The sequence below is a fragment of the Doryrhamphus excisus genome, chromosome 12, assembly GCF_030265055.1.
Source record: "Doryrhamphus excisus isolate RoL2022-K1 chromosome 12, RoL_Dexc_1.0, whole genome shotgun sequence".
NCBI classification, from domain to species: Eukaryota; Metazoa; Chordata; class Actinopteri; order Syngnathiformes; family Syngnathidae; genus Doryrhamphus; species Doryrhamphus excisus.
The window spans coordinates 19241803-19262180 of NC_080477.1; the positions used below are offsets into that span (position 1 = coordinate 19241803).

At 41.0% G+C, this 20378-nt stretch overlaps 1 protein-coding gene across 1 annotated transcript; it reads right to left on the reverse strand.

The window, feature by feature from the left end:
• Positions 1-161: 161 nt before the first annotated feature.
• Positions 162-19982, reverse strand: slc12a4 (solute carrier family 12 member 4). Its single transcript, XM_058089460.1, has 25 exons — positions 19601-19982; positions 18168-18342; positions 10457-10554; positions 10256-10387; positions 9585-9731; positions 8166-8220; positions 7925-8055; positions 7609-7850; positions 7327-7541; positions 6897-7061; positions 6716-6814; positions 6552-6609; positions 6308-6482; positions 6119-6237; positions 5019-5117; positions 4760-4879; positions 4574-4678; positions 3507-3675; positions 3244-3439; positions 2901-3070; positions 2693-2824; positions 2338-2445; positions 2082-2272; positions 1067-1200; positions 162-989 (listed from the first exon to the last, which is right to left on the reverse strand). The coding sequence occupies exons 1-25, from the start codon at positions 19616-19618 to the stop codon at positions 898-900; spliced, it is 3345 nt and encodes a 1114-aa protein (XP_057945443.1). The 5' UTR covers positions 19619-19982; the 3' UTR covers positions 162-897.
• Between the last annotated feature and the right edge of the window lie 396 nt (positions 19983-20378).

Genomic DNA, 20378 nt, shown 5'->3' on the forward strand with positions numbered 1-20378 from the left:
TCTTCATAGCAGCGCCCCCTGGAGGAGATGAAATTACTTTCACTTAAAGTGCGACCCAACCACTGCATTCATTCATTTATTTAACCCTCTGTAAATAAAATAATACCATATTTTGTAAATAAAATAATTTATTGAAAAGACTCAAGTCATTATTTCAAACAGTCACACATATTACTACATAAAAATGTAGTAAAGTAAAGCTTAGATATAAAAAAAAATAACAGCTTTTTTGCCGACATAAATTTATGAAATAAAAGTTGCTACACATCGGTGGATTTAAATCGTGTCCACAATACTGCTTTAAAAGAAAAAAAATACAAATAAAATACACAAAAAAAATCTAAACTAAAACTATGTTTTAAAACTAATTTCGTAAATTGAAATTACTTAAAACCTGAAGCAAAATTCCGAGCTAGCATTCCTTGAGCTGAATAACTGCACATTACATCCCTTCTTTAGAAAACAAATATTTATTTTTAAAGATCTTCTAATAACAGAAAGACCCAGTGGTTCCCTACACGTTTGTACATATTTACAGGGAAAAAAAAGTACAAATACTCAATTCCAAACATGTCACAGGCAAAAAAAAAAACAACAAACAAACAAAACATCAGTCCCAAAAAAAAACTAAAAACTCAAATTTTTAGCATGCACATTTACAAAACTCTTGTAACGTCAGGTTAAAAGGGGACATGTGAAAAGTGACAAATAATAAATAAATAAATAGCGTCCCATATCCACAATACAATCGCAAGAGCCGTAACAAATCTCCATCAATCTCCATTCTTACTCTGAAGTCAAATTCAAGACGTGAAAAACTAATTATTTTAAATGTTTTCCAAGTTTGGATGTTTGAGCACGTAAAGTTTTCAGGTGGAATATACAGTAACATTTTGGTCACGAGTAGATGGTGATGACCTCTCGACCTCCTCCTCGGACAAGCAGCACTCTTTCCAAACCTTCGGTCAAAACCTCCAGAAACTCCATATCTGAGAACAGAAAAAAAACCATAAATATGGGTGTACATGTTTGTTTTGGTTATTTAAAAACATAATAAAAAAAGTACAGTTCTCATCTCCATCTGCGTCACGAGGCGGTCCCGGCATGTTGAGGAGCACCAAGCGTGCATCGTGGGACCGGTTAACGATCACCTCGTTCAGCTTGACGGCCGTGTGCATTCGCCGCACGTTGGACTGGTCCCTGGAGTACAGGTATGTAAATAGGACAACAAAAAAAAAATCAGCTGAAGACATGGATGCAGTTGACCTTTAACCCCCAGCGAACACAAACACCTTGTCGTCAAACTATACAATCCCAAGCCAACAGCGATAAGCTAGCAGTTATCATTCATTCATTTTCTACCAATTATCCTCACATGGTACACCCTGGACTGGTCGCCAGCCAATCACAGGGCACATATAGACAAACAACCATTCACACTCACATTCATACCTATGGACAATTTGGAGTTCCCAATTAACCTAGCATGTTTTTTGGAATGTGGGAGGAAACCGGAATACCCGGAGAAAACCCACGCATGCACGGGGAGAACATGCAAACTCCACACAGAGATGGCCGAGGATGGAATTGAACTTGGGTCTACTAGCTGTGAGGCCGGTGCGCTAACCACTTGTCCGCCATGCGGCCTAGCAGTTATCATTCATTCATTTTCTACCGCTTTTCCTCACGGGGGTCGCGAGGGTGTTGGAGCCTATCCCAGCTGTCTTCGGGTGAGAGGCGGGGTACACCCTGGACTGGTGGCCAGCCAATCACAGGGCACATATAGACAAACAACCATTCACACTCACATTCATACCTATGGACAATTTGGAGTCGCTAATTAACCTAGCATGTTTTTAGAATGTCGGAGTAAACCGGAGTACCCGGAGAAAACCCACGCATGCACGGGGAGAACATGCAAACTCCACACAGAGGATGGAATTGAACTTAGGTCTACTAGCTGTGAGGCCGGTGCGCTAACCACTCCACCACCACGCGGCCTAGCAGTTATCAGTCATGATTAAATATAATGATAAGCATACAGTATTTCATTTACTACGATGTCATCAAACAGGACTCACGGTTTAAGGCTCATGAGTTCTCGGAAGTTTTCCGGCGCGTTGTTCCTGTTCCTCTTCTCGTCCTCGCTCTTCTCCTTCGTCCACGTCATCTGGATCTTCTCGGGCGGAGGACTCTCCATCGACTCCTCCTCCTCATCGGAGTACAGACTTCCCATACGCACCAGCGAGTGTCTGTCCTTCACCAGCTGGGCCTGTGACGCCAAGAGGAGGTTGAGGATCACATGACTTTGGCCCTACATACGTTCTGATAGGTTACCTCTCGTTGCCTCTCTGCGCTGGAGAGCCTCATCTGCCTCAGCATCTGAGACCTCTGCTCCATCATTAGCGTGCGCTCGTATGTGTACGCAGAGATGTCGCTGTCATGCTGGAATGCAAAAATACACCAATTCCCATGTTGTTACTTTTTTTTTGGGTGGGGGGGTATTGGGGGGGGGTTGTGTACAGGGTAAATCTGCATTCTTCTCCTTTTAGCTAACAGGTTGGATTCCTGCACATCTGTGCTTTGTTTATGTTATTCAGTTCTGTTTGTTTATTTTACACAAACATGTACCAATACGAGTTTGAAGTAAAAAAAAAAAAAAATTTTTTTTTGAAGTTTCTCATAACCATACCATCTCCACCACTTCTACTTCAGCCTCAATCCTCAGCTGGTAGAGGAACGTGGCTAAGTCTTTCTTCATCTGGATGCTGTTATCGTCCATCTGGGCTACGGTGAAGATACGCATTCTGCACTTCCTCCACACCTAGAAAGCAAATAAAAACCAAAATTAATACCCGTGATGGAGTACAGGTACGGTATATCGAGTTTTTAATATTTACTTTGTGTTGCTTGAGTAGGAAAGGCAGCAGCATGAGCATCCCGCCATCGTGGACGATCCACCACACGTCGATGTTGCCATCAGTGAAGCGCTCGTGGTTGCTCGGGTAGAACGACACGTTTTTGGGCACCATTAGGGCCAGGTGTGCCGCCGTGGTGCAACGAACTGTGTCTGAGTGCAGAAGACGGCGTTACTTACAGCTGAATGGAATTCAAACAGTGGACCAGGTGGTCTTATAAACGTGGCATTTACACATTTAAATCAGTGAGTCAGAGCTTTTCTGCCTGTCACTCACACACACAAAACCAAATGTCCGATGTCTAGTATGGGATTCAAAGTCTTACTGATAAAGGTTTTCCATGCTCGTGGGTCCTCGCTTTGCCTCCAACCGTACGGCCAGCCCATCACCACCGTGTTGTGCTTCATGCCACCAAGACCGCAGGATTGGATCAGGTGAACGATGCCCTCCCGCACCTTGGACGCCACCACCACTTGGCAGAAACCCTTCACCCTCTCGATATCCATCATGTTCTTGATAGTCTGGAATAAATATACGTATATATACAAAATAAACCAATTTTATTACCAATAAACTGATTGAATTTACCTGTTCTGCCGCCTGTAGTTCCCCATAGCTTTCCAGGAAGTTCCCTTGGATGACTGATCCCACTATGGTCAACCCTTTCCCCGCCTTCAGCTGCGAGGCAAAGGTCAAGAGTCGTGGATATTTGACGTGGAGGTCCTCATCCAACTTGGAGAGCACCAACAGCTGAGGTCTAAGGTTGAGCACAAGTCAAGCCTATTATTAGTATTATTATTAGCATAATGACAGAATTGTCATTAGTATTAATGTGCACTGTACTTCTAAATTAATAAATGAATACAATTACTAAAAATAACTTTGTATGAGGGTGGGCAAGTGGTTAGCACGCAGGCCTCACAGCGAGGAGACCCGCGTTCAATTCCATCCTCCGCCATCTCTGTGTAGAGTTTGCATGTTCTCCTCGTGCATTGCATGGTTTTCTCAACAATGCTACAGGAATATAATAAAAATATTAAGTCATAATAATGGTCGAGTGGTTAGCGCACAGGCCTCACAGCTAGGAGACCCGAGTTCAATTCCACCTTCACATGAGTGGGTTTTACATTCCAAAAACATGCTAGGTTAATTGACTCCAAATTGAATGTGAGTGTGAATGGTTGTTTGTCTATATGTGCCCTGTGATTGGCTGGCCACCAGTCCAGGGTGTACCCCGCCTCTCGTCCGAAGACAGCTAGGATAGGCTCCAGCACCCCCCGCAACCCTTGTGAGGATAAATGATAGAAAATAATGAATGAACTTTGTATTAGGGCTGCACGGTGTATGAGTGGTTAGCGCGCAGAAGACCCGAGTTCAATTCCACTCTCGGCCATCTCTGTGTGGAGTTTGCATGTTCTCCCCGTGCATGCGTGGGTTTTCTCCGGGTACTCCGGTTTCCTCCCACATTCCAAAAACATGCTAGGTTAATTGGGGACTCCAAATTGTCCATAGGTATGAATGTGAGTGTGAATGGTTGTTTGTCTATATGTGCCCTGTGATTGGCTGGGGACCAGTCCAGGGTGTACCCCGCCTAAAGATATCTAACAGTTTAAATACACTTTCCTGAGAGGGACCATTTTGGGATGTAGCTGTACCTCCAGTTCTTGGTGTGCGGGGGTCCCACTTCTAGCCTTAAGAGGGCATAACGTGCAGCACTAAGCGACAGTCCTCTTATTCCATCTCCCCATTCCTTTTCTGCTCTGTTTTGTTTGAATACATGGGGGGAAAGTATGAATTAAGGCAACATAAAAGACTGATATAAAGTGAGGCAAAGGACATACCCCTGGTACTCGATGTACTTGTAGATCATGCCTGCAATACCCATAGCCACAATAGCGTAATACCAGGAGGAGACGAACATCAAAGCCAAGCACATACTCATACCCAGAAAGGATAGAGCCCTGAAGGGAAAATCAATAAGAACGTGTTACTCACTTATCCTCCACTTGGCACAACTTACACGTACGCCATTGTTGGTGAAATAAGTATCAACATCTTGGACATCAGATGGAACAAAACAGCTTTGAAAGTTGTTCTCACCAGTGGTAATATCGAAACCTGGGTCTCCAGTTGGGTGTGCGTAACAGCGTTTGGACGGCACAGGCCAGATTCACAAAGAGATAGCACATCAGGAAAAACCTGTTGGGTTCCAAACAAATACGAGCTAATCATGCTCAGTTTTGATATACACAGTACACATAGATGCTATTTCCTGTGAGGGGTTGCCATGGCGAGTCGATTGCATGAATGGGGCTTAATTTTAAAGCCGGATGTCCTTCCTGACAAAAAGCGCGCAGAACTCACAGCTAGGAGACCAGGGTTCAATTCCACCCTCGGCCATCTCTGTGTGGAGTTTGCATGTTCTCCCCGTGCATGCGTGGGTTACTCCGGTTTCTTCCCACATTCCAAAAACATGCTAGAATAATTGATTCCAAATTGTCCATAGGTATGAATGAGAGTGTGAATGGTTGTTTGTCTATATGTGCCCTGTGATTGGCTGGCGACCAGTCCAGGGTGTACCCCGCCTCTCGCCCAAAGACAGCTGGGATAGGCTCCAGCACCCCCGCGACCCAAGTGAGGATATGCGGTAGAAAATGAATGAATGATAACTGCTAACTTAACCGCTGTTGGCTTGGGATTGTGTAGTTTGACGACAAGGCCTCACAGCTAGGAGACCCGAGTTCAATTCCACCCTTGGCCATCTCTGTGAGGAGTTTGCATGCGTGGGTTTTTTCCGGGTACTCCGGTTTACTCCCACATTCCAAAAACATGCTAGGCGACTCCAAATTGTCCATAGGTATGAATGTGAGTGTGAATGGTTGTTTGTCTATATGTGCCCTGCGATTGGCTGGCGACCAGTCCAGGGTGTACCCCGCCTCTCGCCCAAAGACAGCTGGGATCGGCTCCAGCACCCCCCGCTACCCTCGTGAGGAAAAAGCGGTAGAAAATGAATGAATGAATTGTTCTTCATTGGGTTTATTTGCTGTGGTGCTACAAAGAATATGAATAATTTTAGTGCAAATCTTGATAAAAGTGCAAATTGAGGAATTCATTTTCACTTTCACTTTCACGGGGAGTGCTACAACTCTTTGTTAGACAAATGAATTAGCACTGATGCATTCTTTTGCGTGTTTCCTTACATGGAAAGGATCGGAGCCACCATATCCAACGAGGCAATCAGGATACCCAGCTCCGCTATAAATCCAGTCAGCAACAGCGCCCATGTTGGCTCGCCGTTGGTCTTCCCATGGCCAAACACCTGAAGCAAAATCCAACATTTCATCAATGGAAAGAAGAAATTACTAAGAAATCTCATGTGAGCGTCCTACTCTGAGGAAAGGGATAATGTTGTCCTTAGCGATGGCCTGGAGGAGTCTGGGCGCTCCTGTGAGCGACTGTAGTCCTGCACCCACCGTGGAGAAGAAGGAACCGATCACAATGACCCACGGGGACGGCCAGGAGAGCGTTCCCACCACTAAGTTGTTCCTAACTGCATCCCCGAACCTGAAATCACGAATTGGCTGAGTTGTGTTAAGGATGTCCCCTTAAAAAAAAAAAGGCAACTAGACTTACTTGTCTCTTAGAACGACCCCTTCGATACAGGCTCCAAACAGGATAACAGAACTTATATCTTTAGACACAAAGTCAAGGTACTTAATTTAAATTTCATTTTTTAAAATATAATTCTAAATAAAGTCACAAAATTTGAGTTAGTGTTGTCATCAAAATAAGGATACAGACAATGGTAGTGGTAGTGATAGCCAAGATAGTTCCAATAGGGATGGACTTCTGGGCATCTCGAAGATCTCCAGATCTGTTGGAGCCTGCCATGATGCCTTCATGTACAATCAGACAGAACACATACAAAAATGGTAACAGGACTTTTTTTTTTCCACAAGCAACGTCATTTTAACTTACCTGTAGCAGACGGGAAGAAGATGCCCACCAGAAGCATGAAGGAGGTGGCGATGTCTGCTGACACGTACATGCCAAAGTTCTCCATGCTGCTGTGGGAGCCCACTGACGCCAGACCCTCCTTCTCCAGGATCTCACCTTTCTGCAGGTAGTCGCCCCACATGTTGTCTAATGTAAACAATTGAGACGGGTTTTTATAACCTCGGCCAGGAAAGTCAAGTCAATAATAAAAGGTGATGGTTTGACTCTGGAATGGATTATTTCCATCTACTCATTCATTTTCTATGCCGCTTATTCTTACTAGGGTCATGCTGGTATGCTGGAGCCTATCCCAGCTGTCTTTGAGCAAAAGGTGTGGTTCACCCTGGACTGCTCCAACCAGTCATCCACCCTTGGATTATTTCCGTTTTCATTATTATTCATTCCACTTTACCTCTAAATATTCCACTAGCCATTCCGGGAATTCCCTGGATTTCTGTCACGTTGTTGTGGAGGAAGTAGTCATCACACTGTGCGCTGCTCATGTTCCCCGTCAGACAGAACATGCCCCACAGCTGGCCGGGCGCTGTGATGTTGCCCGTGGTGACAGTCTTTGCGCAAACATCAAAACGGTCTCGGACCAAAGTCCTGTTGCCTAGCATGCAGATCCTAATATAAGAGGAGGAAAAACGGGTCAATAAGGTAACTGAAGCTATTAGCATGATGCTAAACATACGGGAACGCCGGTGGATGAGATATGGACTTGATGGCACCGGCGTAGATGGAGACAATGGAGATGATGACACAAGCGAGGAACAGCGAAGCCAGCTTGTTGACGTATTTGACTCCAACGAAAACCACCACGGCCATGAGGCTGAGGCAGATGGAACCGTAGACCCGCATGTTGTTGAGGACCGCGCTGTCAGTCCCGTGGTGGTCTACGGCATGAAAAATGGCCGCCTGCGGTACTAAATATTTCTAGGGAAAAAAAAAAAAACATACATCCATATACACAAAGATGGTAAAAGGATCTAATTTTTATTCATACTAACCAAGAATATTTCAACGGCACCGAGGATGTACATGGCGGAAGCAAAGGTGGTACCCAGGTAGAAGCACAGGCCCACGGCGCCTCCAAACTCTGGGCCCAAAGATCGTGAGATCATGAAGTAGGCCCCCCCGGCTGAAAGAAGACACATGAGGCAGTATTATTAGATCAAAACAAACAATCCATCAATCGGAATTCTGATTTATAGCATATTAACACACCCAAAGTCATATACAGTACATTACCTGGAACAACACCATTAGTTGCAATGGCACTCATTGATATGGCCGTGAGCATCGTCTGCAAAATAAGGGAGAAAATGGGGCACAGATGTTAACATCAAAGTGACTCTCAGGCACATTTTCCATCTGCTTGAGCATAATCCCTCTTGAAATGATCAATATATTAATGGTGTGTCCTGGAAATACATACGACCACAACAGAGGTTACGTAAGCTTGATGTAATGGAGGCACGCTCTGCAGAAATTCACTTGTCACACATAGCATTCCTAATATTATGTAATGTATGTATTGGGGCTGCACGGTGCACGAGTGGTTAGCACGCAGGCCTCGCAGCTAGGAGACCGGAGTTCGATTACACCCTCGGACATCTCTGTGTGGAGTTTGCATGTTCTGAAAACATGCTAGGTTAATTAGCGACTTCAAATTGTCCATAGGTATATACAGTATATATATAAAAATACAATTAAATAATTAAAAAACATACACAAATAATGAGTAATTATTTAAATAATTATTCCAATAAAATCAATCTATAAATAAATACAATAAATGATAATAATAAACAAATACAATAAAAAATTTGTGAAATTAAACATAATATTACATTTTAAGGGCGGCACAGTGGTCGAGTGGTTAGCGCGCAGACCTCACAGCTAGGAGACCAGGGTTCAATTCCACCCTCGGCTATCTCTGTGTAGAGTTTGCATGTTCTGAAAACATGCTAGGTTAATAAGCGACTCCAAATTGTCCATAGGTATATACAGTATATATATAAAAATACAATTAAATATTTAAAAAACATACACAAATAATGAGTAATTATTTAAATAATTATTACAATAAAATCAATAAATAAATAAATACAATAAACAATACTAATAAACAAATACAATAAAAATGTAGTTAAATTAAACATAATATTAAATTTTAAGCGGTCGAGTGGTTAGCACGCAGACCTCACAGCTAGGAGACCAGGGTTCAATTCCACCCTCGGCCATCTCTGTGTGGAGTTTGCATGTTCTCCCCGTGCATTGCATGTTTTTTTTCGGGTACTCCGGTTTCCTCCCACATTCCAAAAACATGCTAGGTTAATTGGCGACTCCAAATTGTCCATAGGTATGAATGTGAGTGTGAATGGTTGTTTGTCTATATGTGCCCTGTGATTGGCTGGCCACCAGTCCAGGGTGTACCCCGCCTCTCACCCAGGGTTTACCCCGAAGTGAGGATAAGCGGTAGAAAATGAATGAATAAATGGAATGTGCTGCAAATGTCGGGGTGTACCTAATGTTGTGTCTGCTGAGCGGATGTGGTGTTGTATTGACTAGCTCATGACCCACATAGGTGGTGAAATCACCACAGCATGATTAGCCAAGTTGTGTGTTTGTGTGTGTGTGTGTGTGTGTGTGTGTGTGTGCACTTACACATGAGCAGCACATGAGTATGATCAACAAGGACTGCATGATGCCAGCCACCCCGACGATCCACGTCAGTCGCAGGAACAGAATCACTCCAAAAATGTTCTGGAGGCACGGCAAGTAGACGCCCATGAGAGTGCCCATGTTGGGAGACTGTGAGAAAAAAGGGAGAGAAAAGGTAGTGACAAGGCATTGAACACTTGAATGTGGGCAATTGGGGAAACAACAATATTGATGGCCGGTATTGATTGGTGCACTTTTTAAAGGTCAGTGTTCCAGCTCTTTGCGTGTACAGTGGAGTGGAACCTACAACTTTTTTGAAATTTTCTGAAAAAAAAAAAGGCATCTGGAGCCTCTACAGCACGGGTGTTCAAATTTGATCCACTCTTGAAAAAACACAATGTAGAGCAGGAAGACAATATATAAATAAATGGTTTTATTTAATGCATCATGCATCAGATTACAATTGAATGCATCCCATAATCAGTTCCCAGTTCCACATGTCCAAAAGGAGTAGGAAGAAGCAAAGCTTATTAAATCCTACCCCTCCATTTGGTACTTTTACAATCAGTAACTGTAACATTTGTTCACTTCCTGCTTTCCATAATACAGTTTAAGTTTTTTTTTTGTTTTTTTAATTTAATTTTTTTAATTTTTAAAATAAACACTTAGCTAACCTTGGGTTTCTTCCTCCGTGAAGCCTCCGCGCTCTCTTCCTCCTCATGCTCCTTGGCTCCCTGGGTGATGTTTGTGTAGCTGACCAAGCGGCTGAGCAGAGACGACACCTTCGGTCGGATGTCCAGCTCTTCCTGCGTCGACAAAACGAAGGAACGTTAAACCACATCGCAAATGGATGCGACAAAGGAAGCAGAGGAGACCTCAAACAAGGCCAGGTTCCTGTCGTAGAAGTCATTCTTCTTGATTGCGGCGTCGGGACTGTTGAGGATGGGGCTGTCTTCTTTGTGATTGGCGTGTCCTGCAATGGAAAACAACCAGTGAGTTTTAATTGTTAACCTGCTCTGTATTGTGCATCCAGTTATTATAATCCAATCTTTGGTATTGTATTATATATTAACTTATCTATATTTAACTCTCTATAGGTTTATTATTGTATTTATTTGATCTTAAATCCATGTTTCAAACAATCTTTACAATGTTTATTTGCAAATATTGGTACAAAATTAATACATTATCATACTTTTTCACTCGAGAAAATTTCCAGAAAAATTACAATATTTATAATAACCATACCCAAGTTTAATATGCATTTATTTCATAATATTTATTTGATTTTAAATCAATGTTTCAAATAATCTTTAAAATGTTTTTGCAAATATTGGTACAAAATTAATACATTTTTATCATACATTTTCACTCCCGAAAATTTCCAACATTTATTTCATAATATTTATTTGATCTTAAATCCATGTTTCAAACAATCTTTAAAATGTTTTTGCAAATATTGGTACAAAATTATTACATTTTTATCATACTTTTTCACTCCAGAAAATTTCCAGAAAAATTACAATATTTATAATAACCATACCCAAGTTTAATATACATTTATTTCATAATATTTATTTGATTTTAAATCAATGTTTCAAATAATCTTTAAAATGTTTTTGCAAATATTGGTACAAAATTAATACATTTTTATCATACTTTTTCACTCCAGAAAATTTCCAGAAAAATTACAATATTTATAATAACCATACCCAAGTTTAATATACATTTATTTCATAATATTTATTTGATTTTAAATCAATGTTTCAAATAATCTTTAAAATGTTTTTGCAAATATTGGTACAAAATTAATACATTTTTATCATACTTTTTCACTCCAGAAAATTTCCAACATTTATTTCATAATATTTATTTGATCTTAAATCCATTTTTCAAACAATGTTTAAAATGTTTTTGCAAATATTGGTACAAAATTAATACATTGTTATTATACTTTTTCACTCCAGAAAATTTCCAACATTTATTTCATAATATTTATTTGATCTTAAATCCATGTTTCAAAGAATCTTTAAAATGTTTTTGCAAATATTGGTACAAAGTTAATAAATTTTTATCATTTTTTTCACTCCAGAAAATTTCCAGAAAAATTACAATATTTATAACAACCATATCCAAGTTTAATATACATTTATTTCAGAACATTTAATTCAGACTATCATTATTATTACTATATTATTTTAATATCTGCCTGGGAGAAAAAAACACATGGCTGAACTGTTTCCAAAGGTGATTCCCTGCCATTTAAAGGGCTATACATCATATTAAATGTTATTAAATAAGACACAAGATAGACTAGAGGACACAATATTTGCATTATCAAGCCCCGAATTCATCAACCAACAAAATTACTCACATTTTTTTTTTAAATATACAGCTATTGCAGCACCAATTAGAAGTAAATATGTCTGCTCGTCACTAACCTGTGTGTCGTGCTGCAGTGCTGCTGGCATCACTGAGGCTCAGCATAGCTGTGAGCTGAGCTGTGTACGTCCTGCACTCACATCAACTACTATCCAGGACACCCTGGGTGAACGACACCCACCGTGGGGGCCTGATGGCTGCACAATGAGGTGGTGCTTTTGCATGATGCATATGCCCTGATGCTCTGCGTTTGTGTTTACATAAATGTAAACAGTGTCTCAATGAGGTGCATATAGGATCATATAAGATCAAGATCATCCCTCCCACAATTCTTGCAACCACAGCAGTGTTGAATTTAAGAACAATTACACCACACCGCCCTCTTGTGTCTATTTAGAGCTAATGCCAGCAGTGGTTCTTTCCTAATTTAGCTCCACAAATATGACACAACATGAGAAACTTATCCCTCCTTAAGAAATTATATTTATTTTATCAAGTTGTGTAACTTTTAGATATATGCATGAAAATATCCTCGTTCTTACATAGTATTTTTTTTACTTTAGTACTGATAAAATTTACAGAATCTAAAAGAACATAGCACATTTCCTGTGTATTTTATAATGTAAATGTTGAACTTTGACAAAAAAAAAGAATATTTTGTATGAAATTGCCTGTTGAATATTCATTTTCTATCGCTTATCCTCACGAGGGAGCCTATCCCAGCTGTCTTCGGGACTGGTCGCCAGCCAATCAGAGGGCACATATAGACAAACAACCATTCACACTCAAATTCATACCTATGGACAATTTGGAGTCGCCAATTAACCTAGCATGTTTTTGGAATGTGGGAGGAAACCGGAGTACCCGGGAAAAACTCACACATGCAAACTCCATCTCAGAGATTTCCAAGTGTGGAATCGAACTCGGGTCTCGTAAATGTGTGGCCTGCGCACTAACCACTCGTTCAACATGCAGCCCCTTCTGTACAATACTAAAAATAATATGATAACAAACAAACCAGTAATAATAATGAAATAACGGCTTGTATTGTTACACTATTTATAGACCGTATATACTGTAATAATAACGTATAATGTATTTTAGTATAAAATAGGTACAGTATACCAACAGGAAACTACACAAATAAAATATGTTTTCATATTTAGGGAGGATGCAGCCGCAGTAAAGAACACATTATTTAACTCATACCATTCTGACAGTGTCAAAACTGAATTATACCAGAATTAATTTCATATTGAACACTAAAGTCAGCAGTGATGCCCTCGTATTTAAGCCCGTCTAATGGGTACAATAAAACCTTCCATCAGTAGCGCCGGTGTAGAGCAGAATGTCAAAGAAAAGTGCAGCTGATGTGTGTCAGAATGACAGAATAACCAAGCTAGAATTTGCAGTGAGTGCACTTTCCAAACAGATCAATTACAAGAGACGATATTAGCTGGTCACTTCTTTTCTTTCCAAAGTGCAAAGTACACAACTCCTACGCAGGAAGCCAAATAACACAATTCAAGCTTAACAACGGGATGTTCCATTTGTGTTGGAAACCTCTTTGCTAATGAATGAAAGCTTTAACACTACAAGAGGCAGATGAGTTGACTTCACTTATTTAGCAAGACTGGTTACGAGAGGGCTGCGCTGTGGACAAGTGGTTAGCGCACACATCTCTGTGTGGAGTTTGCATGTTCTCCCCATGCATGCGCGGGTTTTCTACGGGTACTCCGGTTTCCTCCCACATTCCAAAAACATGCTAGGTTAATTAGCGACTCCAAATTGTCCATAGGTATGAATGTGAGTGTGAATGGTTGTTTGTCTATATGTGCCCTGTGATTGGCTGGCGACCAGTCCAGGGTCCAAAGGTATACAAAACTGTGGTGACACCAGCCAAGTTGTTTGGTCTTGAGACATTGCCACTGAGGAAAAGACAGGAAGCAGAACTGGAGGTAGCAGAGATGAGGATGCTGAGGTTCTTATTGGGAGTGACCAGGATGGATAGGATCAGGAACGAGTACATCAGAGGGACATTTTCATGTTAGAGGCCTTGGAGATAAAGTCAGAGAGGCCAGACTGAGATGGTTCGGACATGTCCAGAGGAGAGAATATATGGTAGACCCTTGTGAGGACAAGCGGTAGAAAATGAATGAATGAATGAATGCTTACGAGAGGATGTTCTTCATATAGAATCCACTCAACCCCAGTGTTACCCGCCCATTCATTTTCTAAGCCAGAGCCTACCCCAGCTCACACCTATGGACAATTTATAGAGTCTCCAATCAAACTAATATGCATGTTATGGAATGTGGGAGGAAACCGAAGTTCCTGGAAAAAACCCACCCACATGTAAGGAGAACATGACAACTCCACATAGAGATGCTCAAAGAAGATTCGAACCTAGATCTTACAGATCATTTGTTGAAAACACACCTGTGAAAGGAAATGTCCAAATGCAGTAGAACCTGTACATTGAAAAAAATGATACCTGGTACTCTCTGCAGAAGATTTTAACATTGATGTTATTCTGTAAATAGAATAATTATTGGTAAAAGCAAAATATGAACCATATTCGGAACGACTGTAATAATTACCATTCCGAGTGCTGGTCATTAACTCTCTTAAAAATCTAATTTAAAATCTGCATTAAAGCAAATAAGAAATCACATTTAAAAACAAGCATTAGCTTTCATTAGTTAGCCCTTCCTGGGGGAACAGATGGTGTAGCTTTAATGTGGCTTAATGGCTGTCTTTCCATGCAGAACAGCAATCTGAATGTTAAGAATGCTAACCTGCTGAGGCGTACAGCAAAACATATTAGCGCTGATGTGCACTAATGGTGGGGGGTAGTGTCATGATGACCTTGGGGGGGGGGGGGGGGGGTCGAAGATACGATTTTAGACTTCTGGACAGTAGTCCGGTCTTGCTCGATGTTCGAAGCAGGGGTACAATATAATGGGAGACTCTAAGTCCAAAAAGATGAGGGAAGCTGTACAACAGGGGTCTCAAACTCAATTTACTTGGGGGCCACTGGAGCTCGGATCTGTGCCGCATCATGTTTTCCAAAAAAAACCCCAAAAAACGCATTTATTAATAACAAAAAAAATTTAAAAACTTCGCTTTGGTTCCAATTTTCTACAAGAAAAGCTCTGATAAAACATTCCACTGTTCTCAAATATCTTACTTTTTTTTTTTTCTACACAAAATAAGATGAAAAATAAATAAACAAATCAAGAATAAAGAAAATCAATCAATCAGTAATAACTAAATAAATATAATAATAATAATAAAACGGCAAAAAATAAAAACTTAAGAAACCACATATAGTTGGTGGGTAGACAAATAATTGTTTTCAGATTAAAATGAACAAAGCATTATTAGAGCCCTGTAGACATGACAAAACACGACTATAGGCACATTTATACTCTTTTTATTTACAACATATTGTGCAACTGCAGGGTCTTGAGACACATGCTAACTCGCAAACTAGAGAGCTAGCGACCTAAACGGTAGCCTTCAAGTTATTTCCTTAAAACATCAATAGCCAAAAACTTACCACTTCCACACGGATAGGGAGGATAACTATTAACAGTTATTTAACCTTTAACATGAACATTAATTCATTAAACATTAATTTTTTCTTTCATATCAAGGCGGGGGCCTCAGACTAGTGTCCTGCGTGCCACATTTGGCCCGCGGGCCGCGTGTTTGAGACCCCTGCTATACAACATCAGCATCAAGTCTATCAAACTTAACCAGACAAGGTACGGTACTTTTTCCTCGAGGTTTGCACCATTACAAACAGACAGAAATAGCCGAGCATCGCATCATTCATCTAAAGTTCAGCCCTGAGTCATGAATGTAGGCGAGTGTTGTCCTGGTTGCAGACTCCACTTCTACAACAATGACCGCAGTGTTATGTTTTTTCCACAAGCCGAGGATGACGTTAAAACTGTGTCATTTCCTCCAGGGTCACCACTCCCTCTATGGAATAAGGAAACCAGTAATGCTCTGGTCTTAGCTATACGTAGTAAACTATAAACTCTAGCTATACATAAAGAAAATAACTATGAAAACGCAACTATAATTAGCATAACGTTTTGCATTGCTGACATTGTCGTACTACTATTCCCCATACAGTATATGAGCTTTTAATAGTATGGGCCCCATGGCCCCCTCATTCATCAACAGTCCAACTTCCTTTTCGACAGCATGTCCTGCCCTTAGCAGCTGCCTACGAACCTGGATGGTTCTGCTCCAGCATGACAACAAGTGAAGTGGGCTAAAAGACATGCTACTGCTAACCCCCCTGTTAGGTTAGGAGGCAGTTTGCGTCACTACACGCTCAATAACTTGGCAGAGAATGACCATGTACGCCGCTGAAATTATTCTATCCAGTTGTGTGAGTGTGCATGGTGTGTTGCATAAAAGCACCAAATGGTGAAAGCTTATCTAATAATGCTTCTAAAATGTCTGTACTTGGTTCTACTGAAGCAAGGTGGATTCTGAACCTTTGTCGGCGCAAAACGTCGCAAGAACCGATTCAATTTTGGTGCATTATCAATACAATCCCTCCTCCTGCCAGTTATTAAATATAATAGCCGCTTGCACAATAGAAATAAACAAGAAGAGAGATGGATTCTGAACCTTTCTTGGCCTTTTCTTGAACTTTATTCCCTTGGTAATAACTTTTACTGAATATGAACGTTTTTATGTAACTACAATCCCTCCTCCTGCCAGTTATTAAACATAATAGCCACTTGCACAATAGAAATAAACAAGAAGAGAGGTGGATTCTGAACCTTTCTCGGCCTTTTGTTTTACTTTATTCCCTTGGTAATAACTTTTACTGAATATGAATGTTTTTATGTCACTTGACATCTAGCTAAGTTTGTTTGAATTACATCTGTTTGACCTGGTAACCCAGCAATACGTAGCAAGAACCGATTAAATTTTGGTGCATTATCAATACAGTCCCTCCTCCTGCCAGTTATTAAACATAATAGCCGCTTGCACAATAGAAATAAACAAGAAGAGAGATGGATTCTGAACCTTTCTCTGCCTTTTGTTGAACTTTATTCCCTTGGTAATAACTTTTACTGAATATGAACGTTTTTATGTCACTACAATCCCTCCTCCTGCCAGTTATTAAACATAATAGCCGCTTGCACAATAGAAATAAACAAGAAGAGAGGTGGATTCTGAACCTTTGACTTACATCTGCTTTACCTGGTAACCCAGCAATACGTAGCAAGAACAGATTCAATTTTGGTGCATTATCAATACAATCCCTCCTCCTGCCGGTTATTGAACATAATAGCCGCTTGCACAATAGAAATAAACAAGAAGAGAGGTGGATTCTGAACCTTTGACTTACATCTGCTTTACCTGGTAACCCAGCAATACGTAGCAAGAACAGATTCAATTTTGGTGCATTATCAATACAATCCCTCCTCCTGACGGTTATTGAACATAATAGCCGCTTGCACAATAGAAATAAACAAAATTGCTTGCTATAATCTACAAACTGAAGCTATTCCGATGAGTCTTCTGCCACTCAGAGTAAACATGCTACTCAAACTAAAAGAGCAGACAGTGTGTGGCGGGGGTGGTTTTCCACTCCTTTGGTTCAGTTGTGGCTAGACTGATTCATTCTGAGGACCGCACCCAATGTTAGTCTTTTATTTAAAAAAAAAAAAAAAAAAAGTTTATTCAATGTTTTCTTTCCTTGAACCCATGTAAAAATCCCACATGATCATACCCGCCCGCCACGCACTCCTTCTTCTCGCTTAGCTCCTAACTTTGTCTAGGATGCAACCCCTCCTCCCCTCTGGCTAGAAACACGTGAGTGACAAGCTGAGGCAGAAGCCCATTTTTGGGTGAAAACAAACCCTCCCTTGGCACAAAAAGAGTCCCATCTTTTGTACCAAGGCCGCTCTTGAGGCCCTTTTGTTGTTGCTGCATTGCTATCACCCCCCCACCACCACCCACCTCCATGCAACTGCACCCACTCTTTGTGTGCACCATTTCTGTTTATATGTTTAAGTTTTATAAGTTATTTGTATCGTGAAAGATCTGCTTGGAAAAAAAAATGGTTGTGGTCTTGGAGAATTGCCATGGCAACCAGCTGTTCAGGAAAGGGGGAAGAGCGACGACACACAGTTTTTAAAACTTCAGGAAAAAGTTTGCAGCACTTACCCTCAGAACTGACAGTGTCTTGATGATCCGGTTGTCCACCGTCCCCGTGTTCCACGAAGTTGATCCCTTCCAGACTGTCATAGCCCGTCTGGCCTCGACCCTTCACGGGTACCACGGTGAAGTGAGGCATCTTTTCATCCCTCTCCTCGCTGTCTGTCTGTCTGTCTGTCTCTAGCTGGTCATAGCAAGCTAGCTGTTAGCCACTTTCATGCTCTTCTTCCACTCCTGGCAACTACATTCCAGTACTCTGCGCTCACTTCCTCTGAAAAGGGGTATGCTCAACACACCCCGCCCACAGGCCGGCCCCCCTCATGAACTGTTTTCATGTCTGCAGAGGCAGAAAGACCAACCCAGAAAGACGAAGCAGGAGGAGTGACCTAATGTGAAGTCATCCTTTGCAAAGTTTAGGCTAACCCCCGCCTGGCTTGAATGTGTCCCGATTTCAGCCAACAGAGTCAACCTTGTGTGTTCAAGGTCCAGACAGTCAGTGCTCTGAGGGGGGCTAAAACACACAAAACTGCGACGTGGCAGTCTGGAAAATCCACAGCAGCTAAAAATAACATAGAATCAGTGATCGGTGGATGGGAATCAATATGCAAGGTTTTTACAGTTCTGAGCCAATCACGCCTATTATACTCTACTACCCTCTCACCATGAATAGTCCTAAAACCATAAGAGAGCCAGATCAAAGCCTGGTGCATCTGTTCTTAAGAACAATATCAAAGTAGACTGAATGTTTGTGTTGGATTACAACAGAAATACTACTTGGAACACAACACTTCCACCCAGAAAATTCCCAAAATTGGTACCAGTAGAGTAGATCCTGCATTTATTCACCTGTACATTTCACAGTAATATATGTTGTGACGCATTATACTAGTACTTCCAGTGTTCCAGTGTTGCAGCCTACCTCTGTTTACATCGCTGACCCCCCAAATCTTATGATTTCCTTATTATGTGGCCCTATGTGGAAAAACTACGGACAACTACGCATTACATCTGCTTCCAGGTTTATTTCAAATATAATAGGTTAAGGGATGCAGTGTTCCACTGTTGCACTAGTATAGCATATTGTATAGCATCACTGGGATGCTACCCAGCATGCTTTGCTAAACTGTTGCTAGTTCAATGTTAGTAGTTAACATAGTTATTATTCTTCATTAGTAGCGGTCGTGTCTTGTCTATTTGTTAGCTACCTGTTAAGTTGCCGTGTGATTTTAGCTTTATTTTATAAACACAGTGAGTCAGAATGTTGAGTAAGTTTAAATGCGTTTAGATGCAAGGATGCTATTCTACACAGGAAGGGACAAAACGAAGCTACAGAAAGTTGCCACGTAGGGGCAGAAGTGGCGGCAAAATACACAATTAAAAAAAAGGCTATAAAGACGGCTTTATGCTCAAATTTAAAACAATAATTTAAGGATTACACTTACCATTGCCTTCATCGCCATGCCTCATCAGACACGTCGGTGTTTGGAATAAATAAAGCTTCTCTATTTCATCTCCAGATGTTTCTTCCTCCTCGAAAACTATTGACATCGCTCAAATCTTTGCTATAATCGGTTTAAACATCTTGTCCATCCTCGTTTTATTTACTTGACCCTAACATGGGAGCCGCCCCTTTGCCAACGTAGCTTTCGGAAACGCCTGTCAACGACCATTACTGCTGCCATGTACTATCAATGACATTTGTACGAATTTACCTTTTGTTTTCAAGAAACAACAATTAGAACATACCTATGAACATTGAACATATTTAAGAAAGTTGAAACAGACGCTATATCCTCGTCCACATTTTTGCATTTTCCTGCTTGTGTGTAAACAAAGCGCCAAAAACTATTTTTTGAATATGCCTATTTTCTAAAACGATGTATACTATCAACATTAATGTACCTTGTAGCAATAGTTCTCACTATGGTTTGGCTGAGGGATCCACCGTCAGCCTTCAGTGACTTGTGGACATTTTTAACTCATTTCTTAAATATATTGTATTATATGTCAAGGGCTTGTTTGCAAGAATACCGCAGCTAACTAGCGGGGGCTAACTTTTTAACATGTTGCATATGCTATATGCTTTGGAGTTAGTGAGTAACAACAGCGTGGTGTCATAAAGTGTTCCTTTGTTTTGCCATAAAGGACAGTCTGGGTCTTGCCTGTGATTGCATCAGTACAAAATAAAAGTCATGTGCGTTCTTGATGTAGTACTCACTG